This window comes from Empidonax traillii, unplaced genomic scaffold, assembly GCF_003031625.1.
Source record: "Empidonax traillii isolate 1590-97213 ecotype Southwest subspecies unplaced genomic scaffold, ASM303162v1 scaffold576:size640842, whole genome shotgun sequence".
In the NCBI taxonomy this organism is placed as follows: Eukaryota; Metazoa; Chordata; class Aves; order Passeriformes; family Tyrannidae; genus Empidonax; species Empidonax traillii.
Window position 1 is genome coordinate 226405 of NW_020955769.1, and position 20211 is coordinate 246615.

At 36.0% G+C, this 20211-nt stretch overlaps 1 protein-coding gene across 2 annotated transcripts in view; it reads left to right on the forward strand.

Moving 5' to 3' along the window:
* Positions 1-20211, forward strand: part of BTBD9 (BTB domain containing 9) — a 108535-nt gene that overhangs the window by 78881 nt on the left and 9443 nt on the right. For both annotated transcript variants that reach the window (XM_027898071.1, XM_027898072.1), the window contains exon 10: positions 4568-4675. In XM_027898071.1, the coding sequence (XP_027753872.1) occupies positions 4568-4675 (108 nt within the window). The remainder of the gene's footprint in view (positions 1-4567; positions 4676-20211) is intronic.

Here is a 20211-nt window from a genome sequence, read left to right on the forward strand (position 1 = left end):
TTCTTCTTCCTCAAGAAGACATCTAGCCCAGCTTGTTTCGCAAAGGGTTGTCATCTATGAAAAAAGAACATACCACTCAGGCCTTTATGCACTCAGCTCTTGAAAACCTCCAAGGAAGGAGATTCCACAACTTCTCTGGGTAGTCCATGATAACCTGCTCTTAGGTTAGTGGTAGTATTCACTCTTAGGTTCCTTCCCAACCCTAGGCCTTCTTGGGCTAAACAAACCAATTTCCGCATCCTCTTGCACAGTGTGTGTGCTCCAACCTCGTGGCCATTCTGACGGTCCTCTGCTGGAATTGTTCATATCTACCACTTAGTGAGAATCAGTATGCCAGGTGTGATCTAACAAGTGTCAAGTAGAGAAGAATCATTTCTTTCCATTGTTCAGCTGGCTCAGTTCCTGTTGTTGCAGCTCCACTTGCTTTGTGGCTGAGAAGGCTCATAGGCAACTAATGGTATCTTCTGTTCGATTTGACTCAGGAATGCCATGGGAGACCATGGGGAAAGTTTGTTAATATTGAATACTTTTTCAGGTATTTGTATATAAATTTGGAGCTCTTGACTTACATATCAAAATTTACTCAGAAATTCTGAAAAGATGTAATGACAGTCAGTGCTCAATAGTATTTTGTAACAGAGAAGACTTGGAAAACAAGGAGCTTGAACTAGATGACCTTTTAAAGTCCCTTTCAACCAAAACTGTTCTACGATTTTGTGATTTTTTTTTTTTTTAAATAATTGTAACTAAATTGTCTTTTAGATTATAAAATAAAAAAAATAAGATTTTTTTTTTATTGTTAATACTTGGAGCAGCTTACAAGATATTTGGAACAGTTAACAGACAAAATACTGGGTAGGTAGTTTTTCCACGTAGTTGCCTGTCTGGACACAAAATAATGTTCTGCTTTTCTTCTCTGAAAAGGCCCTTCCTTATCAATGACAGAAAAAATATTTAATTAGGAAGAAAAAGACAGCGATTGTTGTGTGCAACATACTAAACATATTTAAACTAAGGCTAAAACTTTTTAATACTGAAATAGCTGTCATATCACAACTACTCTCTAACTCTCCCTGCATTTTTCTGGAATAGAAATATAATACTATTACGCTACGGTCTTTGCCTGATTTGTCCTCTGAATTTGAAAAAAAAAAAAAAAAAAAAAAAGAGATTTGTTATAGTGTGGAGGGAGACAATTATTATGTAACAGTGATTTTTATGTTAGAATAAACAGAAATATTTTGCGTCTTTAGAAAAGTACATTAACCACTTATGCGAGTTGAATTTATTTGAAGACTTTATTGTTAATATGAATACATGATAACTTTTCATATTCAGAGTGATTCTTAAATTAACAAAGAACATCAATGAATTTTTGCTTGTACCGTCATAATATACATCTCGTATGCTTCCTGATTTTCCATACCACTTCTGCTTAGGTAGATTTTCGTTCTTTGCTGCTCATTTTCTGTACTTGTCTGACATGGGAGTGTAATCATAACTCAGAATGAATGACCATAGAAACACTTAGCACATGTGCAGGAATTTTGTCTCCTCTGTAAGATCCTGAAGGACTGGTTTCTTTCAGGATAACTTCTGAAACATAAGTATCTGTACAAAACTGAAGAGGTTTATAGACATCCAGAGGCAAAAATGCCACAAATATTGTATAAAGAAACCTCCTCCCATGCTGTTTTGGGTTTTCTTTCTTTTTCTTCATCTTTCGAAAAATGTCACTACCTCATGTTTTAATTTCTGTCTTTTGGATTTTTAAGGTATGCAAGTGATTTATGAACACAGTATGATCAAGTATTTATGCCATACGTTTAAATAGTGACTTAATAGTATTCAGGAAACAGGTGTCGTCCTGTCAGATGCTCGACTAATAGTGTTTGGTATTATGCCAACACCTTGAGTACCTGAAGTCATACAGCACTCTGAACTGAGCAGTGACAATCTTTTTTTTACAGAAATCTAGGAATAAAAAGCAAGCAGAGATAGCACAAAATGCTTGTAGAAACACAGAACATTCAGTCATAGACCAACACATGCCATTCAAGGATATACTGTTTTAAAAAAGGCTACAGCATCTTTTTATGTAACCGGTAGCCAATATAATCAGTTTCCCACACCTGTAATATGAAATTTTAGTTATATTTTAAAAACTTTTGTTTTATAAAGTGAGGCATTGTCAACATGTGATGCAAATAATTATGTCATATTAAATTACAGGCCTAGACTCTACCCAAAGAAGAAATGTGTTTACATCTCACAGTATTGCAGGGTGAAAGCTGGATAAATCTTCATTTGACTTTTCCTTCTTAATCCCGAGGGCAAGATTTATTAATGAGCTAATTTAGCTTTTTATTCTAATATGGAAATTTCCTAAGAGCATGAGCAATTTTTCTATAAACAGATGCATTTCCAATGGGTATAGTTCTAACTTTGTGACTGGAGTATTCTTCTTCGTGTCATTTAATATCCATCTTAGAAAAAACATAGCTTTTCTACAAAAGTTTAGCTTGGTAATTTGCCCAGAATGTATTGCAAAGATTATTGTACCTGGCATAAAAAGTGGCCTTTGTGCTCAGTGTGCACTGGTGAATATTCATGTTGTCAACTGAAAGGTTTTCACTGCTTATACAGAAAGGCTTTCAAGCAGAGTAAATTCCAAATAGGTTCTATTGTCAGTCTCCCTCCCCAGTCTTTCGTAAGAAAGCTACTGGAGAAGAAAGAACTTCTAATTTTCTTTCAGAAGTACCAAAGAAACAAAAATCTACATTTAGTATTCATGCCAAGTCACTTTAGGAAAGATTCCTCCAACTTCAATTACTCATAGTAATAATTCTAAGCCATATGCTTTTCTAAACCTATTTAACTTGAGCTAGGTTGTTTCGGGAGAGAGCAATTATACATGTGTTTGAAAAGTATCACACATGTCCTGTTAGCCTTTTGCTCTGAAGCCAAGCCAGTTGTGTTTTAATTAGAGTATTGTTAGTTGAAATGACAGTCACCAGTGTGCTTCTGATATTCAAACTCTTGATCATAGCTTTGAAAAACATGGATCAAGGAAGCAACACTGAGTCCCCATGATTAAAGGATTCTATTGAAAAGCGTAATTAGCTACATTTTAATAGACTTTTTGAAAGAAAACAAATTTATGAATGTTTTTACTTTTCCCTCTTTTTATCATTTAGAAGACTTGGTTTAAATATAAATTTTAAATCAATTCAGGACCTGTTGATTAGTAGAAGTTACCAAATACGGGATTGTAATCAGTAAACCTTTGTTTTTTTAAGAAAATAAGCTTCATTCAGTGTCTTCAGTGTTTGGAGACCTTCAAGCCACAGAAAAGCAGAATGGGGATGATTTGATGAAGGAGTGGGGTTGAAGTTGGGTGGTTTTGTTTTGGGGTGTGGGATTTTATTTAAGTCTTTCATGGTGCCACAGGCAACTATTTTTATTTTTTACTAAGTCAGGTCTGAATCTTTTAATTTGCAAACAGTCAGTATTAATACGTGCTAAAACACTTGTATTAAAAATGTTTTATTTTAGCTTCTTAAAGCTACTTTTGATAGCATATTATTTTTGATAATATTAATAAGCTAGATCCAGCATCAAGGGAATTTATTTTGAATCTGCTTGTCCACTAAACCTACTTCCACTTTGAATGCTGAGATTTCAAAACCTAAAAAAAAAAAAAAGTGCTAAACAAAATTGTTTACCTCTATACTTGGCACTAGTGAGGCTGCACCTCAAACACCAAGTCCAATTCTGGGCCAAATATCGCTTAGCACAGGGCAATAATCCCCGTATAAAGAAAAGTAAAGAAGATACATTTGCCAGATGTGTGTTTTGGTACTTAAGCTAAATAACATCCCTGGTGCTTTAGGTCTTACAGAGAGGAATACAAGCATGGAAATCAAAGGCTATTCAATATGTAATTTAGTGCCCTTCCTGAAGAGCTGCATGTTTGTTAGAATAAATATGGAATGAGTCTTTAAGACTTTTATGGTCTTCCTTTTTCTTCTGCCTTTTTAGAAATTTGTTTAACAATTTGTTGCCTTTTTTGTCGTATTCTGATGAACCAGGGCTGGGAATTCCCGTTTCCCTACTCATTTTTTAGTTTTGTTTTGTGTATTTTTTTGTTAAATGTATTTATGATATATTTACCAAAGCCAAGAGAACAGAGTTAAGAAGACAGCTTAATCCTTTGAAATCACCCGATTCTTTTTTTCTGTCCCCTCCTAAACTGACCTGTTGAGACAGATCTTCATTTTGTGTTTAAAGCAGGCAGTGCCACATGCCAAATAAATTGAAAGTAATTGGATGAATGTAATAGATTAATATTCTTAAGATGGTTATTAAAAGCCTGTAAGTCTATTACTGGCCTTAGGATAATAAGAATAGAGACACAGTAGTTTGAGATAGGAGAAACAGTAAAGACTTTGCTGAGTGCTAGAGGTACATTTCAAAAGAAACAGTTACATTTATAAAGGATTAAGTGGAGAAAATAAAGGACTGGAAAGCTTCTTTACTTATCATTCAACAACTTGTTCATATTTAGGTTGCTACTTTGGGACTGTGATGATCGGAGTTACAGCTACTACATAGAGGTTTCAACGAATCAGCAGCAGTGGACTATGGTGGTGGATCGCACAAAAATTTCCTGCAAGTGAGTTCAGTTTTTTTCCACTTATTTGCACAAAGTAAGAACTGAAAACTGGTTTTTCTGGTGGGTTTTTTGTTCAGTACTTACATAGGTTACTGTGAAAAGAATGATCATTACATAACCTGTAGATTAATGCAACTTTAGAGGGTAACAGCTTCTACTGTAACTGAACATCTAGACTTTCAGACCAGAATCAATTTCTTAAGAACCACATCAGTACTGGATCTTCAGATAATCTATTGGATTGTTCATTCTTAGAAACAGTCTGCCTACCCTACCCTTGATTTTGTGATCGCTGGAAGTTAAACCGTGTTTTTCTGGAGATCAAATGTTTATGGTGACCCCTGGTGTCAAATCACCCTGCCTTGAGAAAAGTGGAAAGAGAGGGAAGAGAGTACATTTGGTAAAGGATTTTGTTAATCAAATGTCTTTCTCCCCTGTCAAAGCACATAAATGTATTGTATGGTATTTGAAGGGAGTGGGGAGAGTGAGGGCAGGGACCAAAGCATAACAGACCAAACAGTTACCAAAGCTTGACCTTGTCTCTGTTCAAAAGCAGAGTACCTGGCTTATGTGTTGACCACTCTGCTTTTGGAAAGGACCTTTCCATAGAACGAACATGCTTCTTAAACAGAGATAAAGAAGAGAGAAAAACTGTTATATTTTCGTTTGAATATTTAAATCAGGACAAATCAGGCATGAGTATTCTCCACATATATACTCTCCACTGGCTTTTCTGCAATTTCTGCTGATGAAACCTATTCTTCTAATATGGATGAATAATTTAATGTTGGTAGCCTTCTTAAACCATGTGAACATAGTTCTAATTCCTAGCAAAGAATGACCTAGATACTGGTCATGGGACTGAAAAGACAGTCTGCAAATTTATATATTACGTATCCAGAAGCCAGGTGTGCTCAGCATTCAGTGAATGTTGACAGGACATGATTTCCTGTCTAAGCCCCAGGGAAGCTCAGAATTATAAAAGCCTTATTTTCCTCCTTTTCCCCGAGTAAGTTTTCCATAAGATATGCTTTCTTTCTTGGGACAAAATTGAAGTCATCCGCCCCCACCCATCTTGTATTTGTGCCAACCAAAACAAAATTGATTTTACAAATTCAGAGATGTATCTCAGTTTGTCACATCGAGCGAGAGAATTATTCAGTCCTTTGTAGCAACGCTGCTGACACACGTTTTTTTAAAGTTTATATTCCCTCTCTTAACAAACAATGCAACTCAAATGCTTTACAATGCGCTCTAGACACGTTGGTGAAGGAGAACTTGACACGTCCTTTCACTGTCTGTAAAGGGCAGGGTATTGATGAGCAGAAAACCTGTGTTCTGCCTGCAGGGCTGGAGAAGGACTAAAGATTTAATCATTCTCAAAGACATCTCAGCGTAATAGATAAAATTCATCTTTTTGTCTGCCTCCAGCAGTGGGAGAACTAAAAGGCTGAAACCACAAAGGAGAGAGAGACACTCAAGCATCTTTGTGCATTTTTTCCTTGAACATTTTGATAGTAAAAGCCTATAACAATCAGAAGAAGCACTTGCTTAAGTATGCACAGTGCAGGTGAAATCGCTGATTGACTGCCCAGTTCAAATATCTTCACACAGTGTTCAAACCACACTTTTGTGTTTGTTTTTTTTTTAAAAGCCTTGACCTTGGGCAAATAGAGATGCATACCTGAAGTAAAGACAGCTGCCTTCTTGGGATATACTTCAAAATCTCGATTCAAAACATAGGTGCTCTGGAAGTTCTCAAAGCTGTGGCTGCAGGAACTGTTTTCATGTGGATTAGAGAATTGCATTTTGCCTAACTTCTTGCTCTGACAGATACGTGTTCAGCTGGCATAAAGCTATAATCTTGAAGTCTGCAGACACAGAGTGTCCTAGCACTGTCTGTAACTATCTCCTCTAAATAAATAGAAAGGCTGATCATAAAGCTTGCAGAGTTCACTGAATGTCAATTTTCAGGTGATTTCTTTGCCTTTGACAGTGCTTTTTCGTGTTCGATTTATATCTCTTGCCCTTTATGATCAGTGAAATGGACTTTTTTTTTTTTTTGCAGTTACAGAAAACTTAAAATATGTTGTTTTATTTTCAGGTATTATTTGCAGAAATGCTGAAATTAGTTCATCTCAAAAATTACTTTTATTGTAATGGCAGGTTGATAACTCTAAATAAGTATATCATATAGAAAAATAAATGTTTAATATCTATAAGATCAGTGACAACTAGACCGTACTTTTTTTTACTGAAAAATACTGAAATACAGTACTATGACCTAGAAAGCCATACTCTTAGGGCTTTAAAACAGCTGAATGTAGAATGAAAGAAAAAACATCATTCAATGACTCATGCACTAAATGAAGGTCCTCACTTAAAATTAAGGTAAGCTTTCAATATGGTAATAGAGACATCTTAATGAAGAGGGAAAAAATGGAACCATTCACTGCTAGTGACTTTTTGGGTTAATTCTTTTAATGTTAAAAAAAATCTCAAATTGAAAACATGAGGGTTTTTTCCCACAAAAACAAACAAGTTATTTTCACTTTATATGATTTTAACACCAACAACAAACAGAGGAGATAGTTGGATTTTAACCAAAATTAACGGATGCTAGTAAGGTGGAAGTGTTACAGTTTTTTCTGGTTTACTGTCATAGTGTAAGGATGAAGATACTGCTGGATGCAAGGGATTTCATGGGTTTTTTTCTGTCTGTCCTTCCTCTTAGCACTATTACACTAGTATGTTATGCAAACAGCACAGCTCAAGAGAAATCTGCCTCTGAATGTCTTTTAGTCAAGTGATTCACAGACTTCCCAAAGAAAAGCAAGGATCGAACTCAAACCATGTGCCTGGGTTTGACTCACCATCAGGTTTAGGCAAACAGTTAAAGATACCTGCATTCAGTAATCTTCCTTAACCAAACTAGAGCATAAAGGGGTAGAAACCAGAGTACGCTCATCTCTTTCTGCATTGTATGTTTCTGAATGCTGCACTCGTCTCTCACCTGGATGAAACAGAACGTACCTTTTGCTGATGTGGTCCAATTTTGCAACTGTTTTTTGACTCAGACAAATCCTGATTTTTTTTGATTAATACTTTGACATACCATCCCAAAAAGGACTAATCCTGTATTGGTATAGAAATTATCTTCACTTAAACAAGAAGTAGATACGTCCTTCCATGGGACTATGATGGCCTGTTTGACAAGTGCCTCTGAGAGCAACAGTCAACTAAGAATCATTATACATGTGTTCATGTCAGGCTAAAATATGAATTCTTTCTAAAAACTATGCTCCAAATTACATCTGATTCTCTACGAAGTTCTGGAGATGTGAGTGCAACATAAGTGGTTGATAAGGTCCTGAAATCCTGAGTTTACCCTTCCTGGCATTAGTTCTGTGTTTAATATGCTGCAGTACACTGCAGAAAAATAACTCACTTTTTAGTGTAGGAAGTGAAAGTTGATGGAGTTAAAACATAGGAGAATGTCACAGGAGCTCACATTTAAAGAGACAAAATGCTTTCACCGTGAGAAAATTTACATTACTAGTAATATTCTCTATTCGCTTTCCTGTCTTCAAAGATGTACGGGTAAGAGGTGTTTCCTTTGCTGGCTTTTGGTCTTCCTGGTCTTGCAGTGGAGTTACAGACTTTCATAAAAGTCATTAGCCCACTGTCTTGCAAGTGTCCTGTGAGGTTTCCAAATAATTTTGCTCAATCTCTGGCACAAGCAGTAGGATGAACCACAAGGGTACCAAACACAAACCTCAACAGACACCTAAGGGATCAGGAAGTGGCAAACAAAACGATGAGAAAGAAAATTAAATTATGTTTAAACAGCTTATATTGGTTTTGGCAGATTACTGAAGCCTGAACTTCCCCTTTAAACTATCAGTGTGCTGCTTTAGGTTGTTTTAATGGCATTTTTAATGTAGTCTTTTGTGTAAATTAATAATTCAGTGCTCAAAGGCAGGAACTGACAGGCTACTCCTAACCTTCTCTTCTTCCAGTTTTAAAAGGCTGAAGACAGAAACTGGGTGTCTGTTATCTTCACAGGGGAAGCTTGTGTACCTTCCCTAAGTGAGAGCCAATTAATGCATACTGGTTGTGTAATTGACAATTTTCAGATGCTCTGTGGAGGCTTTTTTTTTTTTTTCTTTTCCGCAATAAGCTGTTTCTCTCTACACAGTATGACAGTAATGAAAAACAGTCATGTTCCCTTCTATTTTTAAAAACATTTATTATAAGTGGACTCGAGCATGTTAGTGTTGAACAACAGAGACTTGAACTTGTTAGAAGAATTTGCTGACAGAGTCTGAAAGTCAAATGAAAAACAGAAGATACCAAAGGCCAGTAGGAGAGTCAGACCTCAGAGTTAATGACACTTCTGATAAAATAAACCCTGCAAAGACAAATACAAAGCAGGCTATCACAATGCTCATCAACTCAATATCATTCTTTAAAGTTCTCCTGTGTAGCTATTGTGAAATGGATCTAATCCGTTGGCAGCAGGCATACTGTGTTCAATTCCCCAGTAGGAAAAAAGGATCTAATACTCTGATAGAATTTGGAAAACAATGAATATTATTTGTGGATCAACAGATATAAGGCAGTTTGTATCACCTGTCTATATGACTGGTTTGGGAGTTTTATGATTTTCTTGTGGGCATTACCTCGTTTTTGGAAGGTTTATAACATACAGCATTATATATTGTGTGAAAATTTTTGTTATTCAGAATATATTGCTGTTATGATAAATGTTTAAAAACTTCCAAACTTAATTTCATGTTTCCATTGTTTGTTATCTTATATAACAGCTATTTCAAATTCTGAATCTAAGCTCAGTTCTGAGAATTTTTTTCTGTAGTACTTCTGCTTTAAACAATGTTGGTGGCAAACTTGGGGTTTGATTTTTTTTTTTTTCCCTTCGGTATACTTTTGTGAAACCAGTTTAGTATCTATCATGATATGATTATTTCTTCTGCTATAGAAATAATATTTGAAGTGTGTGAATACCTTTCCTCATAACTGCACGTGGCACGTTACTTACATTTGTAGCTTCTTATACTTAGCCACAAACATAGCAGCTTTTTCCTCCTGTTCTCTTCTAGTTCCTCCACCTCATTGCATGATCCCATCTCTAGAATTCCCGCACATCCATTTTCATTCATCATTCTTCTCCGTACCATTTGCATAGGACTTTTCACTCCTAATAAAATGGCTTTCTCAGTATTTCTCAGCTCTTTTGCCTTTCCTATGGCCTCTATGCCTGCATCACTTTTTCTGATGCTTCCCATCAGTTTTACCTGCTTTTCACACTAGAATAAGAAAATAACATTTTACCTAATTTTTGTGTGGTCCTTAATTCTGTCTCATGCCTCAGTTCCTGAGTGATGGGGTGGAACAGGATAAAAGGAACTACTCTTGTACCTCTTCTGTCAAACAGAGTATATTTCAGCTGTGGTTCATCCATAGTTGAAATATACTTCACGTGAAGCAAATTTCACAGCAGCTCTGTGAAATCCAGATGCCTGCTCCAGGGTTGCCAAACTCACTATAGCCACATTCCTGCAGTGCAAGATGAAATATGTTCAAGCAAGATGTCTGGGAAATTGCTACATTGTTAAGCTCAATTTCAAGTCTCACTTCACAAAAATAAACTAAGAGTTCTCATTAGTCTGTTCATTATGCCGCTAGTAATGCCTACTGGAGCAAGTCAGACAGATATAAAGGGTCATTTTGTGTAATTATTGAGCTTTTAAGCCCTGCACGATAGAGGCATTGAAGAACATATTTTTCCTTATGTTTATATGCTCACATTTTGAAAGATTCTAATAAGGCAAAAGAAGAAAGAGACTTCAGCTTCACAGACCTGTCTTATTGAGCACAAAGAATTAAAGATTTCACAGAGAGAAAGCAGGGTTTCCATTTCAGAGCATTAGGAGCCCCTCAGAAGTGTGTAAACTCTATATCTAATGTTTCATTTGCTAGCTTTTATTTTAGATGATTCTAGCTTGATTGAAGAAAGATCTAGCTTCTCCGAAGTTGTATATCTTAATGGCAATTAAGGATCACAAGAAGGTTTTCAAACTGTTAATTTTTCTTCTCTCTTTTTCCACTTCTACCGTCAGTTCATTGTGTTTGCTTTTCAGCCACAAATATACATGAATCTTTTGAACAAGCCTTGAACAATGTAACTACAGTTGCAAAGTGTCTTAGTCTCCCTTGAATGTTTTTCCATGCAGTTGTTTCACTGCAGCTCTACATGTGCCCCGTGCATTAAAGTTTTGCTCTGCTCTCATTTGCCATGTGGCTGGCCTGTTCTCGGCTCCTCCCCATCCACATTACTGTGAGGAGAGTGGAGAAAACACCATAGTAACTCCAACATCAATTTGGATGTTAGCTCAGTTCTGCCTCAGAGAAAATAAGCAATACCCAATAATAGCCACAGTTTCAGTACCTGTCTCTTTTAGATAAGGGAATTTTCCCCCATGCCATCTTAGACTTGAATGTCTCTTTAGAGGCCAGTAAAAACTGTGAAGTTAATGATATAAATAGATGTATGTATTACTAAGATAATCTAGACAAATACTTATTTTTAAAAAAGTGGTAATTAAGTATGTGTAAAATATCACTGCATAGTCTTCTGTTTAAAATAAAAATCAAAGCAAACATTCATTTGCTTTCAAGAATTATAATTAATATCATATTGACGTTTCAGTAGAAAATAGACTTGCTCCTCTCAGAAATTTGTAAATTTTGTCGTCCTTCCTCTGTGACTGATTGTTCATACATGTTATGAATACTTATATATCTCCCTCCAAACATTTGGGTCCTGGTTTGATCTATAATATTAAGCAATTCTGCGGAAGCCTGTGGTCTTAAGAGGTCCAACTGTTGCCAACTTTGTTCAGTGGCACAGAAATTCTAATTTTCTTACTAGGAGAAGAATACTACTGCTGTCTTGCAACCTGTTAACCAAAGGGTTTCTTCCCAATGGTAACAGAAACAAATTTTCAGCTGCATGTGGTTAAGGGCTCAGCAGTGCAGATTACTGCTTTTATATTATGGAAAGATTCTGTGGCAAGTACATTAGATTGCCTTCACAGTCATAAATTCTCTCTTTTAAAAATGTCTGTGCATGCATGCACATACCTGCATGCGTGCAGACACACCCACATATGCAGACTCTCAGCACCTGTATAAATAAATATTTCTACAAAATAGTTACCCAAATTGTAGATGTCTCCTGTGACACTGGTGCATTCATCTGCCTGAGATGAGAAAGGAATACCTGATGCTTTACCTGTTGTTTTGTGGTCATGTTCGTTTACTTTGAATTTTGTTATTGCATAAGGTAATCTAATAAACCAATTAATAAGAAAGAGTTCATGATCTAGATGGTAAGTTGCTGTTTTGTCTGTAGCCCTTTCTTACAGGCAAAGTTATTGAATAATATAGCACTTGTTGACATCTTGTATAGTCAGGAGGCCAGTCAGATGTCAGTCTAGAGATTTGCCCTAACTACGTTGTTGATATTCAGGATCTAATTTCATTAAAACTCTGGAAAGTACACGTTTGATTATGCTGGCCAAAACAGGTATGGTCTTTAGGGTTACAAATATCCTGCACTGAGATTTATGCAGTATTAAGCCATTGATTTGTTCACAGTAATGTTTTTAGCAGGACAGATTATAACCATGAATCACAAGGCTGAAGAATTATTATATCTTTGGGTTCATCCTTTGGGGATTTCTTCCCTGTGTGGTATGTGGTCTGGTTTTTTTTGAATAATTCTTCATCAGATTTTTTTTCATATACTTCAAGGGATGGCGCTTTCATTCTGCTCTTTGCTTTTCTATTACACTGAATTCCCACAGTAAGGAAATTTTTTTTCTCAATACCAGTACAGAACATCATGTTACCTCATTTCATTATGTTATTTTTCTTCTGCCCTTGTAAACTAATTTTTCTTTCTTAATGAGTTTCATATACTTCAACTACATAAAATCATTCTGCCTTTTTCCTGTTACCTTGATTTCTGCTTAAACAAGTTTTGCCTGAATTTGTTTTGTGCTCTTTAATCATGAGTAATGTTTCCTTTGTTTTCATATTGTATTTGTGAATTTTACCCAGCTCTTTGTATATAAATTTTTAAGGCATAGAGTTTCTATCGAAATACTAAAATTTAGTTTATCAGACACTACTGTAAGGGAGTTACACTTTTCTATTCTATAACACAGTAAGAGAAGAAAAAGTTGTATTTGTTACTCTTGTCTGTCTTTACTCTCATGTCTAAAATTACTGCAGTCATGAATTCAGGTTCAGGGTTTTTTGTAGGCGAGTTTCAGTCTGAGGTCACAAGGATTTCTTTTCTGACCTTGAGGTTAATAGATAATTCAGTGTGGTAGTAGAAAGGGTAACAGTTTTCCTCCCTTCCATTACCAAACCTCAGTATGCTTGTATTGCTGTTAGGAGGAGGCACATGCTGATTTACTTTTTTTCACTGTTTTATTCTTCTTAGAGGCTGTGGTTCAATTTACTGCGTTCCTTGGAGGTTTGACATGTCAATTAGATGTTATCGACAGTAATAGAAGGGCAGTTGCTGTAAATGTGAAGTTTTTACGAGTGGCCATGAAATTACACCCAGGGGAGCGTAAGAGACAAGTGCGATAAATACAGTGTTAGTGTTCACGCTACAAAGAAGCTGATTAATAGGGAGCATGATTCTGTCTCATATCTCTGGAAGTATTGTTTATGTATTTGTTATTAATCAACTATTCCACTGGTATGAGGAGTTATGTAATAAAAATAGCTTACAGTCAGTTGTAAGGTTTATGGGCGGGAGAAGTCTTCAAAGTTGAGAGCATCCCATTAGTTGTATTACTGGGTATGTTATTGCATTGGATGGCTTTTCATATCTTTGCTGCCGATGTGAACATCAGGAACAATGACTATTGGTAAACACAACAAAACCAATTCAACCCCTAGGATTACTCAGACTTGTCTTGTCCATGTGTTCTCCGGTGTACACAGAAGTAAGGTGTACTCATTGGTCAAGTTACTCAAGTTCACAGCCTTCGTCCGCTGCCACTACCATCCCCTAAGGATTTATGAGTAGATACTACATGCACAGTTCTTGCTACAGCATAGGAATTTGGCCTTTGGCATTCTGCCAGAAAATTGCCTGCAAATTGCTAATCATTTAATTTTGTGTAAGAATTTAAAATATAAACTATTGTTGGAAGTACAGAAAGACAACCTGTTGAAATTGAAAATATGTGTAAGTAAGCTGAATCATGTGAGCATACGCAGGACAAAAATGCTAACAGTTGCCTACAGTGGTGTACATATTTGAAAACTGATTACTTCATTTAGATAGAAAAATAATTATTACATTCAGTTTTACCACAGTTCAATTTGACTGTATTTTAACATTTTCTTCGTGTAATATTTTTTTAAAAAAGCAAACGTCAGCACTGAAACTGTAAAAGCAGGTGTTACTATAAGGAGTCTTTCATGTCAGAAGCTTTATGAAGATGTCAGAAAGTCAGTATAGACTTTATGAATCTATTTTATGTCAGGATTTTCATTGTAATAGGTCTGTTTCATCAAGCCCACATTTGATTTCTGCAACAAACCCTATATAATAAAATATTTGTAGCAGTTTAAGAGAGTGTTCTTATAGAGGACAGATGTTTTGTTTGGATTGGTGTGAGAGACCAGTTATAGAAACTGCTATAAATAACTACAAATTTAGTTGAGATTCTTTCAGAATTATGTATTCCTTATGGGAAGTATATTTAGAATAAAAACATTTGAGTGGAAGTTTCCCAAAAGGTGTGAATATGTGTTTTTATTTGTGTGTGTATATATATATATATATATATATATATATATATATATATAAAGCTAATATATAAAACTATTATGTGATTAATACTGCGATAGATGACCTTTTTTTTAGTATTTATTATTATTCTCACATTTATTCCATGCTCTTATTATATTTCTATTAACCATTTTTCTTACCTCTGTTACAATTTCAAGTCCTTTTTGGTTGTTTATTTTGTGGATTTGGGGGTTTTTTTCACTATATTAGATAAAGTATATTTGCTAACTCATCAATAGATTATCACATAAATATAGCCAAGATGTATTATTAGGTCAGGTTTGCCTCTGTCTCTGAGAGAAGCAGAGAAAAAGCTGTTACTTCGAGCTTGCACCTTCCTTACTTCCTTAGAAGTCTCATGTTTTCCAGGCCACCTTTTGAAAAAGTGCTGTCGTGGTGATTAGCAGAATAGATGGAAACTCAGTTTTAGTTGAGGTAGACCAGGGGTAGAACTGCACTTAATTTGGCTTTGATTTAAAAACCAAAATGTTGATGACCTTTGATTCCCCGCAATATTTTCTTTCTCGTGCTTTGTCTTCCTCCTCAGTGGCTTGGGAGGCTGGATGGCAAAGGGATGGCTGAGCCTGCTATGCAGTCTGACTTCTGCGCTTTATGGGTCTGTCTCCCTGAATTAATATGTTAAATTACAGCTGGAACAGGAGAGGAAGCATTACTTCACTTTATTGTTTGGGACTGTTATGGTGAAAAACATGGGGTTTATAGGCAATTTATAAGGTAGCTGTAGACCTCTTTTGTATTCTATAACAAAAAGTAACTGTATAACAATTACTTTTATAGCATTTTTAGTGTGCACTTCTGTGTTTATAGGTACTCCATAAGAGAGGTTAGGATGGTATTCATTAATAGAACAGGGGGTGTAACATACCATGCAGAACATGCTGCGGTGCTTCTCGTGTCTCAGTCAGCTTGCTGATGTGTGCACACAACTTTTTATTTGGTACCATCACATGCTGGTTACGGTCTGTCTTGTTTTTATCAGTGCAGTCATCAGGCTAATACATGGAAAGACAATACAACTCTTCTTTCCTTTTCCTGTCATTTGCTCTTACAAATTTCATTTTTAAAAAGTGTAGTCACAGTTGAAGAAGTTTGCATTCAAATAAGGTTAAAAGTATTTCATTGATTACTGTAGAACAAGGCTTATGTGGACAAGTATTAGAAAGTAAAGTGGAGGATACATTTGCTTCCCAATCTGCATTGCTAGTCTTTTTGGAGTGAGAAACAGAAAATGGAGGTTGTATGTCACCTTGGAAAGTGGGGAGACACGATGTGCACACTGAAAACATACATGCTTAGCCTAAGGCAAGCCTTGATATGAATATGATATGGTTATAACAGCATTTGAATGTTAGTCATATGTAACAGCTTTCTCTTTTGTCTGACATCTTTGTCCTGAGCTTGGTTTCAGCTCTGACTCGTGGTGCTCTGCTAGCCCACAGTGTGGTAGTATTCTAGTGCCTGTGGCTCATTAGAAAACCTCAGTAAAAGATAAGCTTCCACTTCTTTCTCAATTTGTTCTTTCCAGAAGAGAAGGAAATAATGGGAAAGAGTCACTATTTAGGTCCTATTATATGGAATAAATCTTTAGGAAGATAGCAGCTTTTCTTAGAAATAACTAGGCAAAGATTCCAAATGCTGAGAAAAACCATTATATTCTTTAGGAGGTGAATTGCTATTTTGGAGCTATAGATAGTTTAAGCAATAGCAAGCTATTGGACATCAGTATTTCTTGCATTTTTCTTGCAATAGCCTAATAAAGAAAAAAGACAAGGGGAAACATGAAAGTAGAGCAGCTTCAAATACTTTTTTTTTTTCTTCCTCTGAGTAGAGTATGGTGAAGAGATTGTGAGATGCACAAAGCCATTGGGTTTTCAGCTGTTGCTGTTGGAGAGATGAAAGCACTTGGCCCAAGAGTCTGTTTATATGTTTGAACAGAGAAAGTGATTTTATTGCAAGAAGCTCTAAGTGAGGCAGGCAGAGTCAGAGAATAAGGGAGCAAAAGATAATTATCTAAATTATGTTCAGGCTATTATAGAAGACGAATATAGTTAAAATGTAATTAAATATGACAGGCTCACAGGATGCAAGCATGGCTTTGGAATGCTAATCACCAATTACTGCATCTCCTTAGGGGAGTTGTGTAGAAGAAGAGAGTTAAAAGTCGGGTGGCTGAGGTGAGATGTAGAGTGTTAAATAAAACACTGTAGGACTGTAACAAGGCTAATTTCTTTTGGAAAATGGAGCTGTGGTATCGGGGGACATTTGCTAGCCAAATAACTTGTAGTGCTGCATTTCAGCTTGAGGACCCTGGTATAAATCTGAGAAGGCTTCTAGTCCTGAGTCTTCTCTTATAGGTGTAAACCTCAGCTTGAGGTAGTGATTATTTCTGTTGTGAAAGTGATGACCTGAACTGCTGCAGATTGAGCCAGCAAATCTAAAACAAATCAACCAGCAAGACAGGTGTTGAAGCAGAAAATAAATCGATACTGCCTGAATATTTAATACAGTTAAACCCCAAAAAATGTATTTGTTAGAGGGTCACTAATAAGGACTACAGAGACACAAAAAGTACAAAGACAGCAATGTCATTTTATGAGAGAAGTAAATTCTGCTAGCTTCTTTATGACTGTGTCCTAGGTAAAGACAGTGAAAGTATTGCCACCAGTTTGGAAGATTTGTTTGTTTGGCATATGGGGAGTAAAGGTGAAGAAATGCCATCTATTACACAGAACTATCTAATCCCAGGCTAAAAATGAGGTGCTTTTGATATGCTTTAATGCTGCTGTTCCTGGAATACAGTGACTTATGTGTGAATCAATGGCAGAGCTATGTATAAAGTTTGGAGGAAATTTTTGTAAAGAGCATCAAAGCAATTTTGAGAATAGAAAGAGTAGCTTTTGTGAGGAAAAAATAATGTGAGCACATGTGCATGGCAGGACTAGACAAATGGTGTAACTACAAAGTAATTTGCAAAACAGAACATCTTCAAAGAAACTGAATATTACCAGCAGAGCTAGCTAGTAGGAAAAAAAGGAAGGTTGAAAAGAAACTTAAGGCTTACCCACGATGTCCTTAATCAAGGAACACCACTGAACAATTGTTATGGCCTGACAGATAAATAGAAGTCATAGTGAATTTGTTATATCAGCAAAAAATCCAAAAAGAGGTCAGATATGCCTTGATAATGTTCTGTCAGTAATCTCTTTTCTCATATGGGTATAGTTACATGCATAAATTATCTCTTTGATGCATAATTATATCTGTACTGGAGAGCTGTTGCTTTGCATAGATTGATGTTCTCAAATGTACTGTTGCAGCCAAATCCATGAAACTTTCTAGTGGAGAAGGTTTGCCTTGCTTATTTCAAAAGTGATTCTTTGCAAATCCATGTGGCTTTTCTGTTTTGCTTTTTTTTTTTCTTTTTACTAAGGAAATAAACTAGAGCCCTAATTTTCTCATTTTACAATCAAGTACTAATTCTCTAGTGGAACTATTCTTGAATTTTAAAATAACTCTTCTACAATTTTGAATGTCTATAATTTTGATTTTCCAATGGGAAAGGAACAAAATGGACACATAGCAAAACAGTAAATATTTTTGGGACTGAATTTATTGAAAACCCTATCTCCCTTCAGGTCTCACATCCTCAAGAAATCTTTTTGCTCTTTTCCATCATGTTTTAATATTATTAAAGAGGTAGTTATAATCCAATACTAAGAATAGCATTGTAACAGAAAGTAAGGGCTTCTAACGAAGTGGGATGTGGGAGAACTTAAGAACTTCCTGGGTGAGATGACCTGGAAGTGTGTTGTCAAAATGATCTTCGGAGACCTTTCTCTCAAGCCCTCTTAGCATCTGTCATGCTCTTCAGCTCTATTTCCAAGTAGATGCATCAGCTTTCTCGTTATCACATCGTAGGACAGACAACGGCATTAACTGCCATCCTTGGAAAATCTGCACTGAGCTCTTGCAGTGTTTATTTAACTGGTACTCAGAAATAGGAGAAATAAATAGAAAACCCACTTATATTCTATTCTATGATCCGTAATTAACATAGTTTCTTGTCATGGAACACAAACTCTACCTTAGTGTCCAGGAAGACATAGGCTGTTCTTAATAGCTTTTTTAGGATTTTATACTCTTTTATTTCACATAGCTTTAAAATATTTTCATAATCTCTAAAAAGAGAAATCTGATTTTTACAGCATCGTTCTCCTTGCATAAAGTATGTGTGTGTGTAAATGTGAAAGCTTATGCATAATGCAAACTATGGCATTGCTTTGTTGTGAGAAGTAGTGTTGTGATCATCTTATTGTCCCAGCCTCTTGTCTTTGGGACTTTGTACTTCAAAGGTAACAAGTTCTATTTGGCCATGGGAATTAACTGACTGTACTAGAGTAATGTGAGAAGGAAATTCAATAATTACTCTCCTGTTTAGGGGGGAAAATGTTTAAATCATAACAGTCTTTCAGATCTTGGGACAGTCAACAAAGTAGTCCATTCTCCTTTTTTTGTATTTTATTTAGAGTGTGAAGGAACAGCCTGAGCTTTAAAATAAGGGTATAACCACACAAGGGATATAAATAAACCCTGTTGTTAGACAGATAACTGCTGTACTTGTGAGGCCTACCAGAGACCATACCTTTCTGTTATCATGAGTAACTCTAATTACATCCATTACATCATATGGTAAGACCAGTAAACTACTTGAAATTAAGTCTCAATTCAGCTCATAGTCTTCTTTAGGCAAATATAACCGGACAGCAGTGATAGAAGTAATAGCAGTCTAAATTAATCCGAGCAACGCAATGTTTGTGACAAAGGGTTTTTCCTACTGAGGGAAAAATCAAATGTCTGACAAACAGTCAGCAGCCAAGCTGTTCATACTGCCAGGCTTTGGGGTAGTCTTTTGGTGGTGAGTAGTGTTTTATTCCAGTTTTGCTTTGGTCCCTTTTTCTTATATGAACACTTATAAAGGTATTCTGAACCCATTCTGGAAAACCAGTGTTTTCCTTCTGTAGTGAGTTAATCAGGTTGGACTTAACTCCATTTTATTTCTGAAACATCTGTGATAGAGTCTGTTTTGGCTGAAAAGTTAAATTGTATATCTCATTTTCATGTTTTATGAATGTAAAATAATTTAAATTGAAATGTGTTCAAGTACTAATCTAGTATAGTGGAAGACTGGTATCAAACCGAAACCTCTATTCATTGGTATTCTTTTTATTTCTTCTGTTTTACTGTCAGTGTGTTCTGTAAGCACAAAGGTAGGTAGGTGGCTGTGTCCTTTTCCTGCTATGTATTTGGTTAATTGAGGTGCTGCATCTCACCGAGATCAGAAGAGTATGAATGAGGAATGAAGATCATACTGGTCCCACTGTATCTGTAGTGTTCTCAGTCTAGCCCAAAAATTTATATGCCAGCTTTGGAGTGGTGGTCTGTTCTCCTCACTGCCTCTGTGTCAGGACGGGGAAATCTTCACAACCTGACCTGCAAAGAACGCTCTGTGTCGCTTATAGTTTTCTAGAAGGACATTGGCCCACACAAAGAAAGCTTGGCTCCTCTGCCTCTGCTGCTCCACTTAGAGTGAGACAAGTTCATTTGAGGTTTTGGG